The 21,028-nt window shown below is 34.7% G+C and overlaps 3 protein-coding genes and 1 non-coding gene across 4 annotated transcripts; 3 read left to right on the top strand and 1 right to left on the bottom strand.

Annotated features, from left to right (window-relative positions):
* Window positions 1-3,003: 3,003 nt before the first annotated feature.
* Window positions 3,004-4,701, bottom strand: LOC105142280 (40S ribosomal protein S25-like). Its single transcript, XM_011049842.1, has 3 exons — window positions 4,591-4,701; window positions 4,298-4,507; window positions 3,004-3,326 (listed from the first exon to the last, which is right to left on the bottom strand). The coding sequence occupies exons 1-3, from the start codon at window positions 4,591-4,593 to the stop codon at window positions 3,213-3,215; spliced, it is 327 nt and encodes a 108-aa protein (XP_011048144.1). The 5' UTR covers window positions 4,594-4,701; the 3' UTR covers window positions 3,004-3,212.
* A 1,052-nt stretch (window positions 4,702-5,753) lies between these two features.
* Window positions 5,754-5,837, top strand: TRNAY-GUA (transfer RNA tyrosine (anticodon GUA)). Its single transcript is given in 2 exon segments — window positions 5,754-5,790; window positions 5,802-5,837. It is a non-coding gene; the product is annotated as a tRNA-Tyr (tRNA).
* Window positions 5,838-8,781: 2,944 nt separating this feature from the next.
* Window positions 8,782-9,937, top strand: LOC105142274 (uncharacterized). The gene has a single exon (XM_011049829.1). It carries the CDS (start codon window positions 9,089-9,091, stop codon window positions 9,764-9,766), a length of 678 nt encoding a protein of 225 aa, XP_011048131.1. The 5' UTR covers window positions 8,782-9,088; the 3' UTR covers window positions 9,767-9,937.
* Window positions 9,938-17,202: 7,265 nt separating this feature from the next.
* On the top strand, window positions 17,203-19,533 carry LOC105142217 (probable mitochondrial chaperone BCS1-B). The gene is made up of 2 exons (XM_011049741.1): window positions 17,203-18,540; window positions 18,945-19,533. The coding sequence occupies exons 1-2, from the start codon at window positions 17,488-17,490 to the stop codon at window positions 19,530-19,532; spliced, it is 1,641 nt and encodes a 546-aa protein (XP_011048043.1). The 5' UTR covers window positions 17,203-17,487; the 3' UTR covers window position 19,533.
* Window positions 19,534-21,028: the final 1,495 nt, after the last annotated feature.

The following is a 21,028-nucleotide window of genomic DNA, read 5'->3' as shown; positions in this document are numbered from 1 at the left end:
TATAAATATCATAAATTTCAAAACCACTAAAAATAAAAATAGAGACACGGGATTAGTAGTGGACCCTGGCCCTTAAAATTTTTTTTCTCTTTCTTAGAAATATTTATATTTTTAATCTAAATAATAAAATAACTAGTATTTTGATCATTTTAATTTTATTTTTTAATTTCATCCTTATCAAAATTTTATATTATTAATTTTAAGATTTTAAAAAATTAATTAAAATATATATAAACTAATCTAAACATCAACCATTACTTGAAAAAAAAGTTATTTTCTCCTAATCTTGTAAATCAAAGGATCTCCACTATTCAGAATTTAAATAGAGGCTTCCCTGTAAAATTGTTATTTTGAAATCAAACCATACACATGAAATAAAAGAGAAAATATGCATATATGCAATGCAATGAAATCCAAGAACTCGACATGGAAGTGAAATGGGACTTGCCAGCAAGCAAATCGGAGCTAATATCTGACGAGAGAGGGCACGAAATATCAACAGGAGGGTACATTATATGGATGCAGCTAAAGTAGACAGTGAAAGGTGGCGAAAGGGATTGATTGGCAAATTGTGGTTCAGTGACTGCATCGACCATGGCTGAGATGAAAATAATCTAGGATGCATCCAGACAGAAGACGCTGATGGGCCATTTGACTTCAACTTTGGACAGGGGACACGAGTCTAATAGGGCCTGCTGCTTTCTTGGCCGCACACTTGTCTCAGTTTTATTTGCATTACTATTGTAAGAAATACTAAAACGTGTGGGGGAATTTACCGTGCAAAACGCATTCCTTATAGTTTTTGTTTTTTTTTTCGACCAGATTGTAGGCTAAATTTTTACGAGTACGAGATAAAAAAATAAAGGATTAAAATAAAAAAAATTAGATGTTCTTTTATATCCTATTTAATTTAGTTTAGTTGCCAATTATATCCTTTTGTTTTATATTACACACTAAAAAAGTTGTTGATGCATATATTGCATGTATTATAGCAGCTCCCATGCTGTTTAAGGGTTTTTTTTTTAAAAAAATTATTATTTAATATTGAATTATTTTATAATTTTATTTATTTTGTTTTTATTAACAATTTATTTTACCTTTTCATTAACATGAATGATTATTTAATTAAATACAATGTTTATTAAACGTGGTTGAGTACTTTGACTTGTGCTATAATGTTAAATAGCTTAATTATAGTTGTTTTTTAATTAAATATTAATTTAATTAATTAAATGTGTATATAAGCAAGGTTATGAATTTTTTATATCTAATAACACATGGGAAAGGCCTATATATTTATTTTTCTACTAAGTCTTTTTTTACTCAAAGCTAAACACGAATTAAATAGTTAATTTAAAATAAAAATTGTTTTAGTATATATGTTTTTTAAAAGAAAAAACAATGGTTTTGAATAATTTTATTTTATCGTGTCAACTTATCCAGTGATCAAAATTTAACCTCTTGAAATGCAATCCGAATGTAATAATTGTCTGATATATATAAAATGACGTGCGCTACAGTTATAAAAATCGGCAAACAGTCGGTGAGTTGGATTTTTTTTAAGCGATGAGTAAATAGCATAATAATGGAAAATCTGACTTAATTAGCGTAAAAGACACTGAGAAACCTTGTTAAATGTATTTAATTATCCAGGAAGCTACCTCCTCCATTAAGAGAAATAAAATAAAAATAAAGATATAGACCTGTTGGTTGATAATAATAATAATTGCCAATATATTTTCCTTAATCACAATGGTAATACACTACAAATTGTACACGCAGAGATAATAACAAGATGAATCCATCTTCATTTTATTCTCTATACAGGTATATAACTTGTTAACTACACGAGATATATGCTTAACGATTCCTTTTTCTCATAGTATTCGTACCAAGACCAGGCAACAGGAAAAGAAAAACCAGCCAGATTAGGTTAAAGTTTATCACCTTAAATTTTCATAATTTCCACAGTTGGAATCATCAATCAAATGACAGGAGCGCCATGTATGTGGTGCGGATTGGTGACAGGAAGGAACCCAGTCATGTTTTATTCGAGTCGCCGTCGTGACTGTTAAAGAAAAGAGGCAGCTCTGAAAAAAAACAAGAATACACAAGCAAAAGCTAAATGCGTAATGCTACTTGACAAAATTTCACGTGGCCTGCTAGTAAATTATGAGAACAAGTCACCCACTTGAGATCTCTGGGTGATATCAAATCTTGATCCACCATCTCACCCACACTAAATTGAAAATTCACCGGGGCCCTGAAAAGATGAACCAGAAAATAAAGCATTGCCAATCCTGAATATTTCAATGTTCAATTGTCATTTTCATGCATGCCCAAATAAAAACATCCTCGAACTGTCCCGGGCCGTTAAGGTCAAGTTGGGATGTTCTTTAAAAAAATGAGGAAATGAATGCGTGGAAGGAGCTCGTAGGTCTCAGATTTTCAGTAATATCAATTGATTCAAGGAGGGAAAATGGTCGGAACCAATCCGAAGCAGCACGAATCATTTCCTTTCTCCTGAACGGCCTTTGTGAAGAGGGTTGACTATGGGAAATTAACCTAGGTGAGAAAACACCCTTTGGCAGGATCTATCCTCTCCTCTTTAAAAGGGTGGCTGATACATTACTAGACCTTTTTCTTTGGAGGAATCATTTCCTTATTTTATTCGACAATTTACTTATCGATAGGTAAATGGCATTAGGCCTAGTACATTACTAGTTAATCCAATGAACCACGTGGTGGGGCAACCAACACCATTCTACAAGTCAACTCCCGAAACACTTTATACTTAATTGAATGTTCAAAATCAAGAAACTCTACGCTATAGGCTGCACAAAGACATACTTCCCGAATGGGCACTCTAACACGCACCAAGAAATTTGTGTCTGATCGATACCCAACTAACTTCTGAAACCAGCGATGCGCGACTTCATCCACAAACAACCAAAACAACTCAAAACAAAAGGCAACAAATCATGCACAAAAGACCCAAACCAGTGGAACAGGGAAATGCATGTCACATGGCAGAACATGGTTTCAAGATACATATCCAGCATCTCAAGAACTCTGCAAAATATTCATTCAACACAAAAGGTAAGGAAACGTCTTAAGATTGTACTCACAATCACTTGAACAAAAAAGTAATAGTAGCTGAGAAACTCGGCAACATACTACTTAGAACTAAATAACCAAATACATCAAGACACCTAGGTGTTGGTTGCCCTGGTGTAAATCTGCTGGCTTGCATGGGAAGAGACCATCCTAATGGAACCTCTAGCCATCAGTTCCCTGATTGCCTTCCTTGCAAGTGATCCACTAATCTGAAAGATACATTAACACACAAAATCAAATGAAGCATGTACACAAATTTAAATAAAACATGAAATCAGAGTGGTATCAGTACTGGTCAAGCTAATGAAAAGGCATTAACAAAACAATGCCCGGGTAGAACACACGAAGGCATGTATAATAGTTTACAGATTCTCAACCCCAGTAGAGAGATAAAAAACAGTACAGTAATCATAGAATAGAAACTTTTTAGGTACAGAAACGCAAACTCACTAGATCTCGAAAACATCCTAGACATAAATAAGCATACGAGAAATAGACAAAAGGTCAGCTTGACTAATTGTCAAAACTAAATACAACACACCGGAAGTGACATTGCGATGTCAACAAAATAAGGGACCTAAATACCCAAAAAACAACAATCTAATTCATGATAGTTTCAAGTAACTTCAATCTTTTATCACCTAAGGAAATTTAAAACATTCTCTCAAACTCTTCCACCACTTTACCACTACAACTTACGAGAACTATTAAAAATATTGCTACCGACAGCTAAAACTTAATATTCCATAGAATGGCAACAGCTTGTACCAAGTTAGAAACTTTACTTGAAGAGCTAAAATACTCCTTAGAAGTTATGCTACATCACCTGAAACCTAACAGTAAAAAATGCGCGACATCTGACGGCAGACAGGTTCCACAATTGTTTTGGCGAGTATATATTTGAAATAATGCTAATATTACAGAGATTCTTCCAATAAAAGATCCTCTCCAATTGACTAGTGGATCCGACAAATTCAACGGTTGAGATCCTTTCGGACGTTTATAAGTGAAACTAGTATTGCTCGTACATTGGTACTGCACTTGGTCCTAAACCCAGTAATCGAAAAATTCTAACATGATCAAAAACAAAAAATAAAATTAAAACCCCGCGATTTGACATAACAAAAAGCATGAAAATGGCGTAAGCTTGAATGAAAAAAGTAGTAAAACGTATTATTACCCTCATACGATCGGAGAGGACAGAAGGAGTGATAAGCTTGTACTTAGGAGCTTCGGAGAGAAGCTTATCATAAGTAGCTTGATCAAAGAGAACCATGTTGTTGACTTTCTCCTTTTGCTTTCCCTTGCTCCACTTCTTCTTCTTCTGCTTCCCTCCTCCTGATTTCGCTGGCTTTGATGACGGTGGCGGCGCCTTCTCCTTCTTCGGTGCCTGCAGACAACCAAAGAGAGAAACCGTTAATCCAATTGGGATTGTCGAGATTTGGATAGTTTTGTTGAGAAAGAGAGGATTACCATTGGATTTGTTGATGTTGTGTGAGAGGAAAGGGAGAAGAGGCTGCTGCTGCTGCGGGGTACGCGTTGTGTTGCTGTTATTTGAGTAGTGTATCTAGGGTTTCTAGGGAAGTTCAGTTAGTTTACTGGGCTGCTTTTATTGTTTCAAGTTGAGTTAAAAGGCCTGTATGGGCTATTTGTTAGAAAGCAACGTATCTATTTTAATCTTGTGCTAAGCCCATGAACAAGTACATTTCAGCCCATATCCTTGACCACTGCTAATTTCATTTAACTTTCGAAACTCCCCGCACACTCTATTCAAAATTCAAGTGGGCGAATCCTAAATCTTTAGAAAGGTGATTTCGGATGGTATTTTTAGGGAGTCAAGATTTTTATGGAATTTTCGCTCGGTGATGGTTTTGATTCATGCAAATTTTTTAGTTGAATAAATAAATCATGAATTGATGGTACAAGAGTGGTATAGGACTTTTATATGTTTAACTAATGTCTGATCAACAATACTGTTGTTTATCAGTATTCTCAATGATCTTAGAATAGTTTTTGAATTAAAAAAATAATGTCACCTCGATATATTTCACTTTTTTATATCTATGCGTGAAAAAAGTTTTTGAATTATTCATGATGTAATTGTAAATCCACATGGGTCAACCATCAATCTCGTGGAGATCATTCTTCTAAGCACAGAAAGAGATAGATTTATAGCGTAGAAAAGGAAGGAGAGGATCAAACTTGAAATCTCTTTAAAACTCGACGATTTCTCAGGTGATACACATATCATGGTTCATGACTAGCAATCGAGGTGCCAGAAGCATGCAAATCCAGGGAAATCAAAGTGGCAAGCACCATGCATGGCGTCCTTTCATTCCTTGCACTGCTGGTCACAGTTTGGCGAGCTGCCACAAAAGCAAGTCCATGTCTTGCTCCGCTTCTGCAACCGGCATCCATGGAACACATGTCAGTATACAATACTGAGCATAAAACATGAATTTCTCTTCTCTTTTCGTTGTGGTATTATGCAGATTTTCTCCCTCAATTTCTTTAGGCTGGAGGCTTTTTTCTTCTCACTGATCTAGTCCTTCTATTCTTTATTTAATTCAATAAAGTTTCTTGCGATACTTTTATAGATTAGATTAATATATTTTAAGTATCCGTGATCAACAAAACCGACCTTAGCTCAGTTGGCAGAGCGGAGGACTGTAGTGGTGCCTGTAATCCTTAGGTCGCTGGTTCGAATCCGGCAGGTCGGACAATCCTTTTTCAGACTCTAGAGTTTGGGCCTCGAAAGGCTGTCCACTAATAAATCCATTTAATTGATCCAACCGTTGATTTTAATTTTGGATCAGAGTCCAAAGATAGTTAGGTACCTACATCAACCCAACCTGGTTTAATTAGTAAGTCCATAGTTCGAGGTCCACCATGTAACTTGCTTTTTCAGCTTCTTTTTTTAATTTTTTTTTTTGATATTTTAATGTTAAAAATAAATTTTAAAAAATAAAAAAATAATTATTTTAATATATTTATAAATAAAAAGTATCTTGAAAAACAACATCTACCTCGCATCTTTCTTTTAAAATAATCATATACTATCATTTGATATTGAGAAAAAATAATAATAATAGCCGGAGTGGACCATTTATAAATTAAAAAAAGAAAAGAAAAAGGAGAAGTTCTTGCTAAGGAAATAAATTGAGCAACAAACACAGTTAGTGGGATCCGACTCAACAATCACCGAATCCAACGTAGTTGATTTTGTGGGCAAGTAAGCAAACCGAGGGCATATTTACTTATTTTTCCTTGTTCTTCTTCTTTTTTTTTGGTAAAGAATATATATTTTTCATATCATATAACTATCCACATAAAGGAATTTATAAACTTTGTGTCACAAAAACAGAGGGTGAATCTTAAGCTCCCGTGTCATTGAATCAGCCTCCAATCCTTCGGAGGAGGATCAAAAATAAAATAAACCGAGAAAAAAAAAGGGAGCTTGATGTTACATCAACTCAACTTGTGAAACAATTAATTAATCACCCAAATTAAGCTTTCAGTTATTTTTCTAACGCCTTATCTAGACTCCAAAACCTTTACATGCAAGGAAAGTTTGCTTTATTAACATCTTGAAAAGAAATATTATTCTTGGAATGAACGTGGGATTCGAAATTCTTTGCTTCCGAGTTCGGACCCCATTCCGAATCGACTCCTTAGTTGATAGCCACGTTTCCATCTTTAAAAAAACAGGAAGACTCTTTATTTTCCCGCTTCTTGTCTCTTTTATGCTTTTTCCCCGTCACTGTTGTCAAAATAATAGAGCAAATGGAGCCCAGAGATCTAGGCCCATTTGAAGTTAAAGTGAACCCTGTAAAGTCCAATACTCAATTCTTTTATTTGTCTGCCAAGTGTTTTTTTTTCTTTTTCCCTAATGATTTTTTTTTTCTTTTTCCTACATGACAATGTAAGCTATTTTAATGGAACTAGGGAGGACAAAAGCTTGGAACATCTCTACTTCTTGCTTAATAATCAAACATCGAATGTAGATGCCAATTAAGTGATCTGGATTCAATAACGCTTACCTGAAAGACGGGAGGGATTTGGGAAACGAGAGGCTAATAGCTCGTAATATAAGCCGAAAAACTAAAAAAACCATTCGGAATTAATTTGATCTCAAAGTTTTGAGAGTCAGGCCTGTCTATTACAGGCAGTGGATTCAAGGAAGAAAGGTACTGCTTTAACTTGTTTCTAAAAGAAGGGGAAAAAAGAGGGTAAGAACCGAACCGTTGATGCCTCCTGAATCATTCAGGGTCTCGGATCAAACAACAACATGAAAGAACACGAACAGTTCTGATTTTGACAGAGAAAGAGAGAGATTGAAGCTAACCCACAAGAAGATAACAAAGAGCCACGTGTTATCATAACGAATGTAACGCGCAAGGAAAAGAAAGCTGGTCGTCCACTCTGTAGTGGGATCATTGGTGGGTCTTGTCTTGAAGAACAGGAGGATTCAGTAACGGAATGCCGGTTGAAGGTGAAGAAAGTTGATAAAATAATGGAAATAAGGAGAGAAAAGCAACATTTTTTTTTCTTAGTATGGAAGAAATGGGCCTGCTTTCGCGATGATTTGTTACTGTAATTGCCATGTCCCAAACTTTTTACCTAACATTCTACGAAATAGTGTTATTACAGTGACATTCAGGTCATCCTTCAACAAGATTCAACCTACCAGATTACCAGATCTTTTTATCTATCATGTAAAAAGAACTTTTATGTTTATTTGTTTTGATTACAAGGGGGATTCTTGTTCTTTCTTTTTTTTTTCAATTTTTCCGAGGAGCTTAATTTTTTTTGGTTTTAGCTAACATGAAGATAATTTTAGTAAATAACATAATTATTAAACCCAACTAAACCTCATAAAATAATTAAGAAAATATACAATCTAGAATTTTATTGAAATTATGTTTCAAATTAAAGTGGTTTAGTATTAATTTAATTAAGATTGACCATAACTCAATTAATAGGATCAAACTCAGTCTAAACTTTACCAAGTTAATATAAAAAAAATTAAAAAAATAATATTATTTTTAATAAAAATAATAGATCAGAATTGACTTGCTAACCTATAAATTTACCCAACAACACAGTAACTTGGATTTTTTTCGGGACAAACCTTGAGCCAGATCTAATAACATGTAGTACTTGATGTAACATAACTGGATTGAGTGCAATGCGACTATTTCATGAGAAAGTTGGAACATAAACCTAGTCATGGAACAAGATTCTATCTTGTAATATTGCTGATGTATTCTAATATTCCATGAACATCATGATGCGCAGGTCAGTGTTGAATAACGAAACTGGTGAGTTCAATGTATGCCTGCTCTTCTAGTCGGTTCATGGGATATTCTAAAAGAATGTGGGTATATTCGGCAGAATAATTTCCCACCAAAGTTGAAGAGAGTCTTCTACTAGGTGTAAAATCTAAGCTTCAAGGGAGGTGGGAATAATAGGGCAAGATAAAAAGAAGTAATAATGGTGTGGAAAAATCCCACAACTTGCACAGTTCGAAAAATGCTAAAGATGGAATATAATACTTTTACCCAGAAAAATTACAAATTAAAAACATATAAAGAAAGATTGGATGTAAAGAAAAAAAAATGGATCACATATTCCACCATCTATAAATAGTCTACCTCAACAACCAACGGCTTCAACAAGAACAGCGACATTTTCTAGTTGACAAGCACAGAGGGAGAAAAAACAGAGCTGCGCTCTGATTCCCCTGCTTCTCTCCTTTGTATTGTTTTCTTTCTATCAGTTTCCATGCTCCTTGGCAGCATAATACCTTCACTGTATACTATAGGTATGGTAGATTCAGTATTGACTCTACACAGAGAAATGGAAGCTACCGGCGCTTTGCTTGTTTACAACTTCTCTGAGTGAAAACCCATAATCCTACATCTTCTCTGCCACCTTGCTGTTGCTTTTAATTCTCAATCCCCATCTGTAAATGGATTCATTTAACATCACCAGCATCAAGATTGAGAAGGCGAAAGCGATCAAGAAGCATAGGAAGATTCAAAAGATTTCAAGTTTGTTCAGGTTAATAGAAATAGGCGCTGTTCTAGCTTTGATTGCCAGGTTTTCCATTCAACTCCCGGTTGCTATCAAGAACTCTAGTGAGTATTTCAAGGACTTAACAGTAATCCTCGTAAGTCCTTGGTTTGTGTTCGTTCTTGGTAACATGATAGTCATCACTCTCTTTGCAAAGTCAGGCCAGTTTTCAGGTCAAGATTCTAATAGGAAGAATCCAAGCACTGATCTTTATGACGAGTTTGTAGAGAAGAGTGAAAAGAGTCAGGAAACTCATCAATATGAAGCTGAATGCAGAGAGAAACAGGTCACTTTTGTTGAGTACAAAGTCACTGAGGATACTTCAACTTCTTTAGAACGAAAGAAATATCACAGGAGTCAATCAGAGAAATTGGAGAGGCCAGATAGTAGCCGGGAACTGAGGAGGTCAGCGACTGATAAATGCAGGAAAACCATTGATTCTGCTAAGGAATCGGAGAAAAGTTCATTTCCCAAGGATAAAATGAGCAACGATGAGTTTCGGAGCACGATCGAGGCTTTCATTGCCAGGCAAAAGAGGTTTCTAATAGACGAAGAGAACTCTTATATTTTATAGTAAAAACAGGGGTGTGAGAAAAATCCAAGTTCCTTTTTTCCCTTTTTTGTTTGCATATCTGTAAGACTATAGGCGTGTGTACATTGCTAAATCATAAACGCAGTGTAAATTTACCTGTAAGCTCTTTTTTTGTGTGAATTACAATTTACAACTTTATGCTTTACATTTTCATGGCTTTATCAAGTATAAAATCTTAGCAGAAAAAAGGATTAATTCTTGCAAATTTCCAGCAAAGTCAATTAGATGCCAATTCTGATTTCGAGATTGGATAGTCTATGCAGATACGGAATTTCCTGAGGTCCAAGACTTTCCATGCTCTTAATGTAAGATGGATATGGCATAATAGGAAGATTTACATTCTAAACTCTTGACGAATATATGCTTTGATTCTAGTGTTGCCTAGTTGGTCATGTCTTGAATTTTTCAACAAAGAGCACTGCCAAGGATGAAGCAAAGATAATAGAGCTGCTCTATTTTTTGACTGGTGACTGGTTAGGCCTTCCATGCACAACCCATATAATATAATAGCATCTTTATCTTTTCTCTCACAAGTCTAAAGCATAACCAAACCAGGAGAGAGTATAAATTCTGGCACAAGTAAATTCTGGAACAAGTAGTAGACGTGTTGTGTGAGCTGGAATTCACTGAAAAATAGCATCATTATGATTTATGACTCTGTCCCACTTGCAGCGTACTCGTTTCTTTTAATCAACAATGGAATTTGCTCGTGCACATTAGTACAAGATAATATGAGTACTTTCATTTGTCATCGGACAAAGTTTCTGAAAATCGATTTCTGGCTTTGAACAAAACCAATAGATTTTGCTTAGAGAAAATTTGTGTGGGTGATTGACATAAGTTTGCTTTTCATCTCATCCTTGGAGTTTTATCTGAAAGGATTGGCATCTTATGACTGGGATCATCAATCTAGGCTTGTCCTGGCATATGATTAAAGCCCTTTGAAAAAATTATTCCTTGCATGCATCTCTTTACATTTCATCACTAGATTTTTCTTTTACTATCTATTCCATTCCTTTAAATCCTATTCCATATTTTCATAGTGGCTTAGATCCATGTGAAAAGGGAGAGTGTAGAGCTGGACATTTCTTTCAGCCTGCTTTTGGCAGCCTAGAGATTCTGGACATTGCTAGTAATTAAAAAAGTAAGATTTGGGCTATATCTTGCACTGTATCCATTAATTGAGAGCAGGTTGGTTTTTTAATTTCATCATTGGTAGCATAATCAAGCTCTTTGAACATTTGAATTATGAAAGTTGCAAGTCAGCTTGATCCAGTCATGAATCCACATAAGACTATAGAAGAGATTCAAAGATTGCAAAAAACAACAAATGTTCTTCCACAAACCAAGCTATTCCCACATGAAGTTGGAAGCTATTTTGATAAAGCCAAAGTTAGGTTTATACCACAACCCTCCTCCTTTATCCGGGTTTGGGACCGGCTACTCTAACCTAAGATACACAGGCGGAAAAGTTACACTGCAGCAATATTAAGTTGAAATCATTTCCCGGAAGATCATTTAAAATGACAGATTTTAGATGCTCATCAGGACCATACATTTCAGGTGTTCCTGAATGATCATCCATGAAATGATTTCAACGTAATATTAAGGTCGCTGCCTAGCTTCTATGAGAAGATCAAGAATGACATGGGAAGCGATTTTGGGCCATGTTTCACAACAGGAATGCTTGGAAATTTCTATGAAAGGCTGTTTCGTAACAATTTTTCTCATTCCCATCTTCAATGGCGTTCACCGGTTAGCAATCCTTGAAGTTTTCCTTTCACAACACCGTCAAGATGACTTGTACTATTTCCAGATTGCTAAAAAAATTCCTCGAAAATAAGCAATGGTTTGTTCTTCATCAACTCCATTTAGTTTTTTTTTTCCCTGTGAAATCAAAGGAAAAGACTAAACCCTTCAAGTTGAGAATTCCACTTTGCTTGATTTATTTTGAATTCTCTAGACTATTTACTGTTAGAAAATTAGATGAAGTATGATATATGATTTATGTAATTCTCTAATATTTATTTAAAAAAAAAACATGCTTGCTCCCTAAAAGGCTTGTGAATGAGAAAGGATCACCATTGAGTAAAGGGAATATTTATCTTTCCAAGACAACCCCCCCAGTATGTTTAAAGCTTACTTTGTTCTTTTCGAGAATGATTTCATGGTGTCTCTGAAATCACGTTCAGAAGAAATGATCCCTGGAGGTCATATGGTCCTCACTGTGATTGGCAGTGATAGGAAAGCTAATTTTTCTGGCAACCAAAGATGAGCTATTTGAAAATTACTAGGAAACATCTTAATGACATTGTCTTAGAGGCATATTACAACTCTCCCTCTGTTAGAACATGGACTACTGCATTTGATACTGCCAAAAAAGGCCTAACTTACGATAGTTTACTGAATCTCACAACCTTACGATGTGCCTAGGTCAATGTTGCTATGGTTTTTAAGAACATTTTTGGTGTAAAACTACATTTTTGGTGTAAAACTAAACCAAGGATGAAGTATAGCTAGTTCTCATAGAAGAGGCAAAACTGGACAGGTTCAATCTGCAGCTCCTGCAGAAGAAGCTAGGCATATTATTGAAAAAGAAGGATCTCTCAATATCGAACGATTCAAAGTATTTCAAGTGGATTGGGATGCTTGCATGGGCAATGACTTACGTTTTGATAAACAGGCAAGAGGTAAGCACATAACAACAAGCATAAGAGTGGTGATAGAATCCAGTCTAGATAGTAAATCTGGTAGTGAGATCATGGAGGTTTGCTACGAAGGTAGTGGAGCATTCGGAGGTGGAGAAAGGTGAGTGCTAGGTATGGTCATTTCCATGGCCAAGGGATCGTGATATTTGGACCCCTGATATGGTTGGATAATGTTTCAAGTCAATTTTTATATCACGTCAATTGTGAGTGATTCCCATAGACGAGCAAATATTGCAATCTTCATTTGTGATTACTTAATAAATGACGATCATTGAAGATTGCAACTTAAGAGGCTTGATCGAGTTCCCTGAAGAGCATAAAATGTCAACTTAAGAGGCTTGATCGAGTTCTCTCAAGAGCATAAAATGTTATTTCTTTTTCACTTTTGCAAGCTGGAAGGCTACTTCCTGGACCTTGGCAAAGACTCGCAAAATTGTTAACGAGACTGTTCACTGCTGCTGGTCAATCTCAACTTTTTTAACAGAGGCTCGAAAGGACCCCATCAGCAGATAATTTCCGCACACAATCAGTTTTGAACTTCTGAAGGAATATTGGGATGCTTCCAAAGCAAGAAGGTCCGTATGAATCAAAAACTCCACACACACACTTAACACGGAAAATACTAAAAAATTATATTTTACTTGTCATTCTCACAGATTTTATAAAATCCAAACCAATGAAAAAAAATGAAAAAAGAAAGATTAATAAGAAGAAATTTTATTCTCATTGTTCGTGAAGCTCTAGAATCTAGGAATGGCGATAAAGGGATGCTAATTACATATATATCAACTCTCCTTTTTATTCAAAGAAAGAAAAGATTTCAAATCTTATCATGTCTTTGATTCCAAGAAAGCAATCCATTTGATTTTAAAAACCCTAAATTTTATCTATGATGAATCCCAAAAAATTTCCAAAATAAATAAAAAAAATTCTCTAAAAAAAAAAAGCTAAAAAATACATGCAAAAAACATAGATTCAGGTGTGGTAGCCCGAGCCCACACACCAGGAACCCTAGCACCATCGTGGGCTCAGGCTATCACATCCAAACCTAGCGTATTTAAATTATATTTTATAAAAAAAACATTGAACAATCAACTCTTAATAATTATATTTTTATGAAAATAAATATGGATAACTATAATGACCTGACCGACTTATGAGACCATATATAAAATGTATATGGTAGTTTAGAGTTGGTCATCCAGACAATAACTCAATGTAAAATTTCTCCCCACAACTTTTCAGAGATCTACATGTATATGATACAATAATTTGAATTCAAGTTCTATAGATAGATTAGATGATCAATGTGTTAAGCTGAATACTAGCATAAACATGAAGAAAAGTTCCATAACATTATTTAGTGTTATTTAGTAAGAAGACAAATTTACGTGAACATATTTAAAGGTTCAATAAAATAAAAATATTCAAGGTAGAAGAATTTTTAAGCCACTAGCTAAGGGGTTTTGATAAGAAAGGTAGATAACATGTTTTTTTTTAAAAAAATATTAATTTAATATTTTTTTAAACAAAAAATATTTTTAAAATATACTCAAATATAACTTTAACAATAATAATAATAAAAAAAAAACTCGAGACCTTAATGAATTTTGTCTTCGGAATTCACTCTAGCCATTCAACAATATGACCATCGTAACTGCAACGTTCTGTTCAAAGCGGCATAACTATTTCTTGAACCCATAATTCCTCTGGATGCACAAAGACTTGAATTTTCAATGTCCAGGACAGAAACTAAGTAGTCAATGTCCGTAGACAAAAAAAACAAAATTGTTGAAAATAACGATGCAAAATCTTCCCCTGAAAAAAACCAAGTCAAGCGACGGCAGGGGCCTCTGAATTGATGCCAAAAATAACCAAAAAGAACAGGAGGCAGAAGAAGCCTAGCACCAAGGCAGAGGAGCAGTAAGTCTTCCCTCCTTCCCATCTAATGGTCAATTTTTTATGCTCTGTTTATTTGTAAAAAGGTTGTTTTTAAGTAAATTTTTTAAAAAATAAATTTTTAGAAAATAAATTTTAGAAAAAATAAATTTCTGAAAAATAAATTATTTTTTTATGTTTGGTAATATTATGAAAAATAAATTGGAAAACACTTTCCAGTGTTTAGTTATGTTATGGAAAATAAACTAGAAAATAATTTATTAATGCTTTATTTTTCTCAAGTTTATTAAAATAATAAGGAACAAATTTTACAAATTAAAAAATTGAATAATAATGAAATTGAAAAAAAAATAATTTCATAAATTATCTCAAATAAAATAAATAATAATCAAAATAATAAAGATCAAATCTAAAAAAAAAAAGATGAAGAAATTAAAATAATAATAATTAACATTTCATAAAGTATTTTAAATAAAATAAGTAACAATCAAAAGACTGAGAACCAAATTTGATAGATATGAGAATCAAATTTGATATAATCAGCAAATAACGACATTTCTAAATTTTTCACAACTTCCGGAAAGTGTTTTCTCTAAATTTTTCAGGAAAGCACTTTCCTGAAAACCAAGCCAAATTTTCCTTTGACTAGAAAATATTTTTCATTTACCAACTTTCCTAATAGCAAACGAACACAAGAAAGTTCGAAAAGTGATTTTCCGGAAACCACTTTCTGGAAAACAAACACAAGAAAATTTGGAAAGTGTTTTCCCGGAAGAAAAAAACTTTCCTAAAAACCAAGTCAAATTTATTTTTGACTGAAAAATATTTTTCGTAGATCAGAAAGTATTTTTCATTGATCAGAAAATGTTTTTTGTTGACCAAAAAATGTTTTTCATTGACCAACTTTTCTAATAGTAAACAAATACTAGAAAGTTTGAAAAATAATTTTTCAAAAACTATTTTTCAAGAAACAAACATAACATTGATCTTGAATACTACATGATCTAAACACTGTTGTAAAACCCGGAAGAGGTTGTTCAATTGACTTAGAACCTAAACTAGTTTGGATTGAAAAAGAAATATATAAAGAAAAAAACAAAGTGGCTTGATCCAAAATTGTGGTTGACTCGCAATCCGAGGTCAATCAACTTGTTGAATTTTTTTATAGATTTTTTTAGTTAAAAAAATTAACAAACCTGAGTTAACTTGGTGAAATATGACCCATGTGGGTCGGGTTTTATACCTTTGCTCTCTAGAACAGGAGGCTAGCTTATTAGTCTCAAAGTCAAGGTTGATGCCGTTTGTATAGCTGAAACACGGATGAAGAAGGATATGCGTTTTTCTATGATACATGGCAATTTCTCTTCATTGAATTTTGTTTACAACCACAACGAGAATCCGCTGGGTAGAATGTGGTTCCTTTGAAAGAATACAGTAAATATCCAAATAATTGCTAAGCATGATCAGTATAGTATGTACGCTGTCAGATTCTTCTACCAGATGGCTCCTCTTTATCAGATGCATCATTTGTATATGGTTCATATAATGATTTTGTTAGAGAAGCTTTGATGAAAGAAAAATGGTCAGTATCAGCTCCACTTTAATTGAATATATTTTTCTTGAAAAACAAAACTACATGATGGAGAAGGTTTTTTTCAGAGGGAAGGAGAAGATTAGGTCTCTAATTTTATTATATTTGAATTTTATTAATTAGATTCAAAGCAGAACAGGAACCATGCTAGAAATCTAAATCGAGTAATTTAAGAATGTCTAAAACAGGATCTTAATGCAGGACTTGTCTTTAAATCAGACACATTCTGTCATTTTAGAATGTCTAAATCAAAATTAAAAAAATTATCATAATATTGGTAGTCAATAAAGTAATAAAGTAGCATAATCCCTTAATAATCATGGCCTATCTGATGATGATATATATATATATATATATATTATTTTAGTTAAAAGTTAGTTTAAAAATATCATCTCTCTTATTATTTAAATATATATATATATATCTGTCATTTTAAAAATTTAATTTAATTTAATTTTATATTTTTATATTATCTTATTATTTAAATATCAAAAATAATTTTTATAAAAATATTATTAAATATTTAAAAAAACAACTGCACCACACACTCATAATCACTCTCTCTTGACATTCGTTGTGAATTCACTGAGACTATTCATAGTCATCTGCCAGTGACTTTTGCATCAAAATACCATATTTTCTTTGTCAGTTTGCTTCAGTCTCTATATTTCTATTTCTCTGCAATTTCGTTGGATCACTTTGCATCGACCAATGCTTCTTTTACGTTTTCTTTACTATATAGCCATCGGGCTTGAAAGGGACCCCGTCAGAAGAGACACTAGCAAGTTTGCAAGAAACTTCGTAGCAGCAATGAATCAAGAACCAAAACCCTAACTCCACACTCGACAACAGAACATGTAAAACACCATTCAGTCGTGCAGCTTGTCCATTCCCCATCAACAAGTGAGAATTAGAGCGTGTTGTTCACTCACAATGTGCAATAGTGAGCATAGAATACCTAATTCCTTGACGACTTGAGTCAGAACGCTAAGTCGTTGGCATGCGTAGGGGGCAGAGCAAGAAAAAGTCTTCTTGGTGGGGCTAAAGTATTCGACGAAAGTTGCATTTCTTTTCGTATAGTATTTCTATACTTTTTTTTTTAATTATTGGAATGTTTATTTATATAATTGATTTAATTATTTCAATAATTGAATCATGAGTGAAATCCTAATCCCTAATTCTATATGGATTATTAAATCATTTCTAAAAATCAAAATTATGATGTTGATCACAAAATGAAAAGCATAAAAGTTTTCATGGCTAACAAACAAATGTTCTTCGGTACACAGCATCAATCATGCATAAGGAGTCTACCACCAAAAACACCGTCATTCACTCGTCACTCTTTCCTCTGCACTTCGCAAACACCATTCCTACTCTCAGATTTTGCATTATAATAAACAAAGAGTCTCCTCGATAGCATTTGCCAAAGGATCTGAAAGCAACAAACTAAACACCACAAATCCTCCAACACTAGAAACGCTAAGAGCCCTTCAATCACACAAATGTTTTGGAGGCCTAAAACCATGTTTCCCGGCAGTTCAGCCACCCAAATGCCCTCCGCTAAGACTATGATCTCTGCAGCAGCCTCAGCTGCTGCCACAATTGTGCTCTTCCGCTCCATTGTTAAGGAGTATCTTCCTTCTGAGTTCCGAAGATACATCTTCTACAAACTCAAAACCTTGATCAACTCTTTTTCTTCGGAGTTCACTTTAGTTATTGAAGAATATGACAACCTTAACCAAAACAATCTCTTCAAAGCCGCAGAGCTCTATCTTGAGTCCATAATTCCTCCGGATGCAAAGAAACTCAAGATCTCACTGATCAAGAAAGAGAGTAATTTCTCATTCTCTTTAGATAGAAACCAAGAAATCGTTGATCCCTTTAATGGGGTTACTCTGAAATGGAAGTTCATCTCAAAACAAGGGCCAAGAAAATATATACCAAGCCCTAATAATTTTAATTCTATACCAAACTATGAGGATAAGTTCTTTGAGTTGAGTTTTCACAAGAAGCATAGGGATATGGTTATTGATGTTTATTTAAAGCACGTGATTAAAAAATCAAAAGAAACGAAAGAGGAGAAGAAGAGTTTGAAGCTTTTCACGCTAACCCCTGACAGGATGTCGGGGAGGAGAGGGGATGTTTGGCAGTCAGTGAATCTTCATCATCCTGCTACATTCGATACGTTAGCAATGGATATGGAAGGGAAGAGGGTGATCATGGAGGATCTTGAGAGGTTTGTGCAGAGAAGGGAGTTCTATAGGAGGGTAGGCAAGGCATGGAAACGTGGGTACTTACTGTTTGGTCCACCAGGGACTGGAAAGTCGAGCTTGATTGCTGCAATAGCTAACTATCTTAATTTTGATATTTATGATCTGGAATTGACTGATCTTAGGACCAATTCTGATCTTAGAAGTTTGTTGATCTCAACTGAGAATAAGTCCGTACTTGTGGTGGAGGACATCGATTGTTCCATTGAATTACAGGATAGGCTTGCACAAGCCAGAGCAATGATGCCATCTCGACATTATCTAGCATATGACCAAGTAAACCAGGTAATTATTCCTCTCCATTTTATATTACGTTCAGAACCTATATTTTAGTCCTGAGGAGGATTTGATAAAATCCATATTATGATGAGATTACTTGGTATGCTAATGAAACATCGTTGACCTTTTCCTTTTTCCAAGTCAAGAATGGCATGGTATTACTGGTTCACACTTTCTTTCCAGATTATGACTGGTTGGATACAGGAGTTTGTGTGATAAGGAGTAATGTCTCAGGCAATGAGTTATATACCAGATATTCTCTTCAAGTAAACAATTTCCATGCATGACTGAAGGTCCTCCCCATACGGGGATCTGATATATAGATGACAATAATCAAAACACAAGCTTTTATTGCTATTTTAATGAAGCTTGCAGCGTTTCCCATTCTTGACAGACATGATTTTGTATAGTATCAGGTGACCCTATCAGGATTGCTTAACTTTGTGGATGGATTATGGTCAAGCTGTGGGGATGAACGAATCATAATATTCACTACCAATCACAAAGAAAGACTTGATCCTGCTTTGTTGCGACCTGGTCGTATGGATGTGCACATTCACATGTCCTACTGCACTCCATGTGGATTCAAATTGCTGGCCTCCAACTACCTTGGGTTTACAGAGCACCCACTTTTCCCTTGTGTCGAAGCGCTAATAGAGAAAGCGAGGGTTACTCCTGCAGAAGTAGGCGAGCAACTGCTGAGATACGAGGAGCCAGAGAGTGCTTTAACAGGTCTTATTGAGTTCCTTGAGGATAAGAGCGAAAGACTGAAGAGAGAGGACGGAAACAAAGATAGCAATGGAGAATCAGGAACAGCAGAGGGAAAACTTGCACAAGAGCTTGACGGGAACAATGGTGAAGTTGTGAAAAAAGAGCTTGACGAGAGTACTGGTGAAGTAGTGAAAAAAGAGGAAGGTGCACAAGAGCCAGATGGTGAAAGTGGTGAAATTGTGAAAGAGGAGGGTAGGAGTAGGGGAGCAATGGTAAAGATCCAGTAATTTAAAGCTTATTTTAGGAATGTGGTCGCGCTTGCTAATAAACGTAGAGTTATTTTGGGTTCCCATTTCCTTTCTGTTTGCTTTGTTTACGCACTACTGCTTCCCTGAAAACAGCTTCTTGGGACCTTTCCCATCAGAAGATTCTGTGTCATGTTTAGATGTTGATTTGATGGTTTTGACAGAAAATTTAAATGTTTATAGATAACAAAGCTATTCTGAAAACTTCATTGATTTTATTGACAAACATAAATCTTATTTAAACAACTCCTTGAAACACCAAAAGCAAATAAACAGCAGCAAAATCTGCTGCTGTTTGTTACATAACAGAAAAGAAGATTATGGCAAATCCTCACAAACTTTGAAAACTTCAATTTAGAATGAGTTTTGTTCAACACTAAACTCTTTCCATCTTCCACATCAGCAGCTTCTGAGACATTAATTCAACATGATTAATCAAACAATTACCCGATGATAAACCTAATTTCAAGCTTAGTTTTACTAGTAACCAAAATTTGCACAGCATGGAGCAGTAGTTTTGAAATGATTTTAGCTGCCCATCAGGACCATACATTTCAGGTGTTCCTGAATGAACCTCCATGAAATGATTTCAACGTAATATTAAGGTCGCTGCCTAGCTTCTATGAGAAGATCAAGAATGAGAAGGGAAGTGATTTTGGGCCATGTTTCATACAGGAATGCTTGAAAATTTCTATGGAAGGCTGTTTCCTAACAATTTTTCTCATTCTATCTTCAATGGCGTTCACCGGTTAGCAATCCCTGAAGTTTTCCTTTCACAACGCCGTCATGATGACTTTTACAATATCCAGATTGCTAAAAAAATTCCTCGAAAATATTAAGCAATGGTTTGTTCTTCATCAACTCCATTAATTCTTTTTTCTACCTGTGAAATGAAAGGAAAAGATTAAACCTTCAAGTAAAGTTGAGAATTCCACTTTACTTGATTTATTTTGAATTCTCTAGACTATTTACCGTTAGAAAATTAGATGAAGCATAGTATATGATTTATATAATTCTTTAAAAAGTATGCTTGCCACCCGAAAGGATCTCCGTCTTTCCAAGACAACCCCCCCTTCGAGAATGATTTCATGGTGTGTCTGAAATCACGTTCAGAAGAAATGATCCCTGGAGGTCATATGGTCCTCACTGTGATTGGCAGTGATAGCAAAGCTAACTTTTCTGGCAACCAATGGTGCGCTACTAGGAACATCTTAATGACATTGTCTTAGAACAACTCTCCATCTGTTAGAACATAGGCTCCTGCTTATGATAGTTTACTGAATCTTACAACCTTACGATGTGCCTAGGTCAATGTTGCTATGGTGCTTAAGAACATTTTTGGTGTAAAACTAAACCAAGGATGAAGTATAGCTAGTTCTCATAGAAGAGGCAGAACTGGACAGGTTCAATCTGCCCCATTGTGCAGCTCCTGCAGAATAACCTAGGCATGCTATTAAAAAGGAAGGATCTCTCAATAT

The sequence above is a fragment of the Populus euphratica genome, unplaced genomic scaffold, assembly GCF_000495115.2.
Source record: "Populus euphratica unplaced genomic scaffold, PopEup_1.0 scaffold3.1, whole genome shotgun sequence".
Taxonomy (NCBI): Eukaryota; Viridiplantae; Streptophyta; class Magnoliopsida; order Malpighiales; family Salicaceae; genus Populus; species Populus euphratica.
The sequence above is the reverse complement of the archived record's forward strand: the minus strand, read 5'-3'. Positions and strand labels throughout refer to the sequence as shown.

What these genes read in the sequence shown, in the direction of transcription:
- LOC105142280 (XM_011049842.1), bottom strand. An exon ending in TCCTCTCCGATCGTATGAGG is followed by an intron (nt 3,327 to 4,297) that starts GTAATAATACGT and finishes TGTATCTTTCAG; the next exon opens with ATTAGTGGATCACTTGCAAG.
- LOC105142274 (XM_011049829.1), top strand. Translation starts at nt 9,089, where the DNA reads ATGGATTCATTTAACATCACCAGCATCAAGATTGAGAAGGCGAAAGCG.
- LOC105142217 (XM_011049741.1), top strand. Translation starts at nt 17,488, where the DNA reads ATGTTTTGGAGGCCTAAAACCATGTTTCCCGGCAGTTCAGCCACCCAA. An exon ending in CATATGACCAAGTAAACCAG is followed by an intron (nt 18,541 to 18,944) that starts GTAATTATTCCT and finishes GATTTTGTATAG; the next exon opens with TATCAGGTGACCCTATCAGG.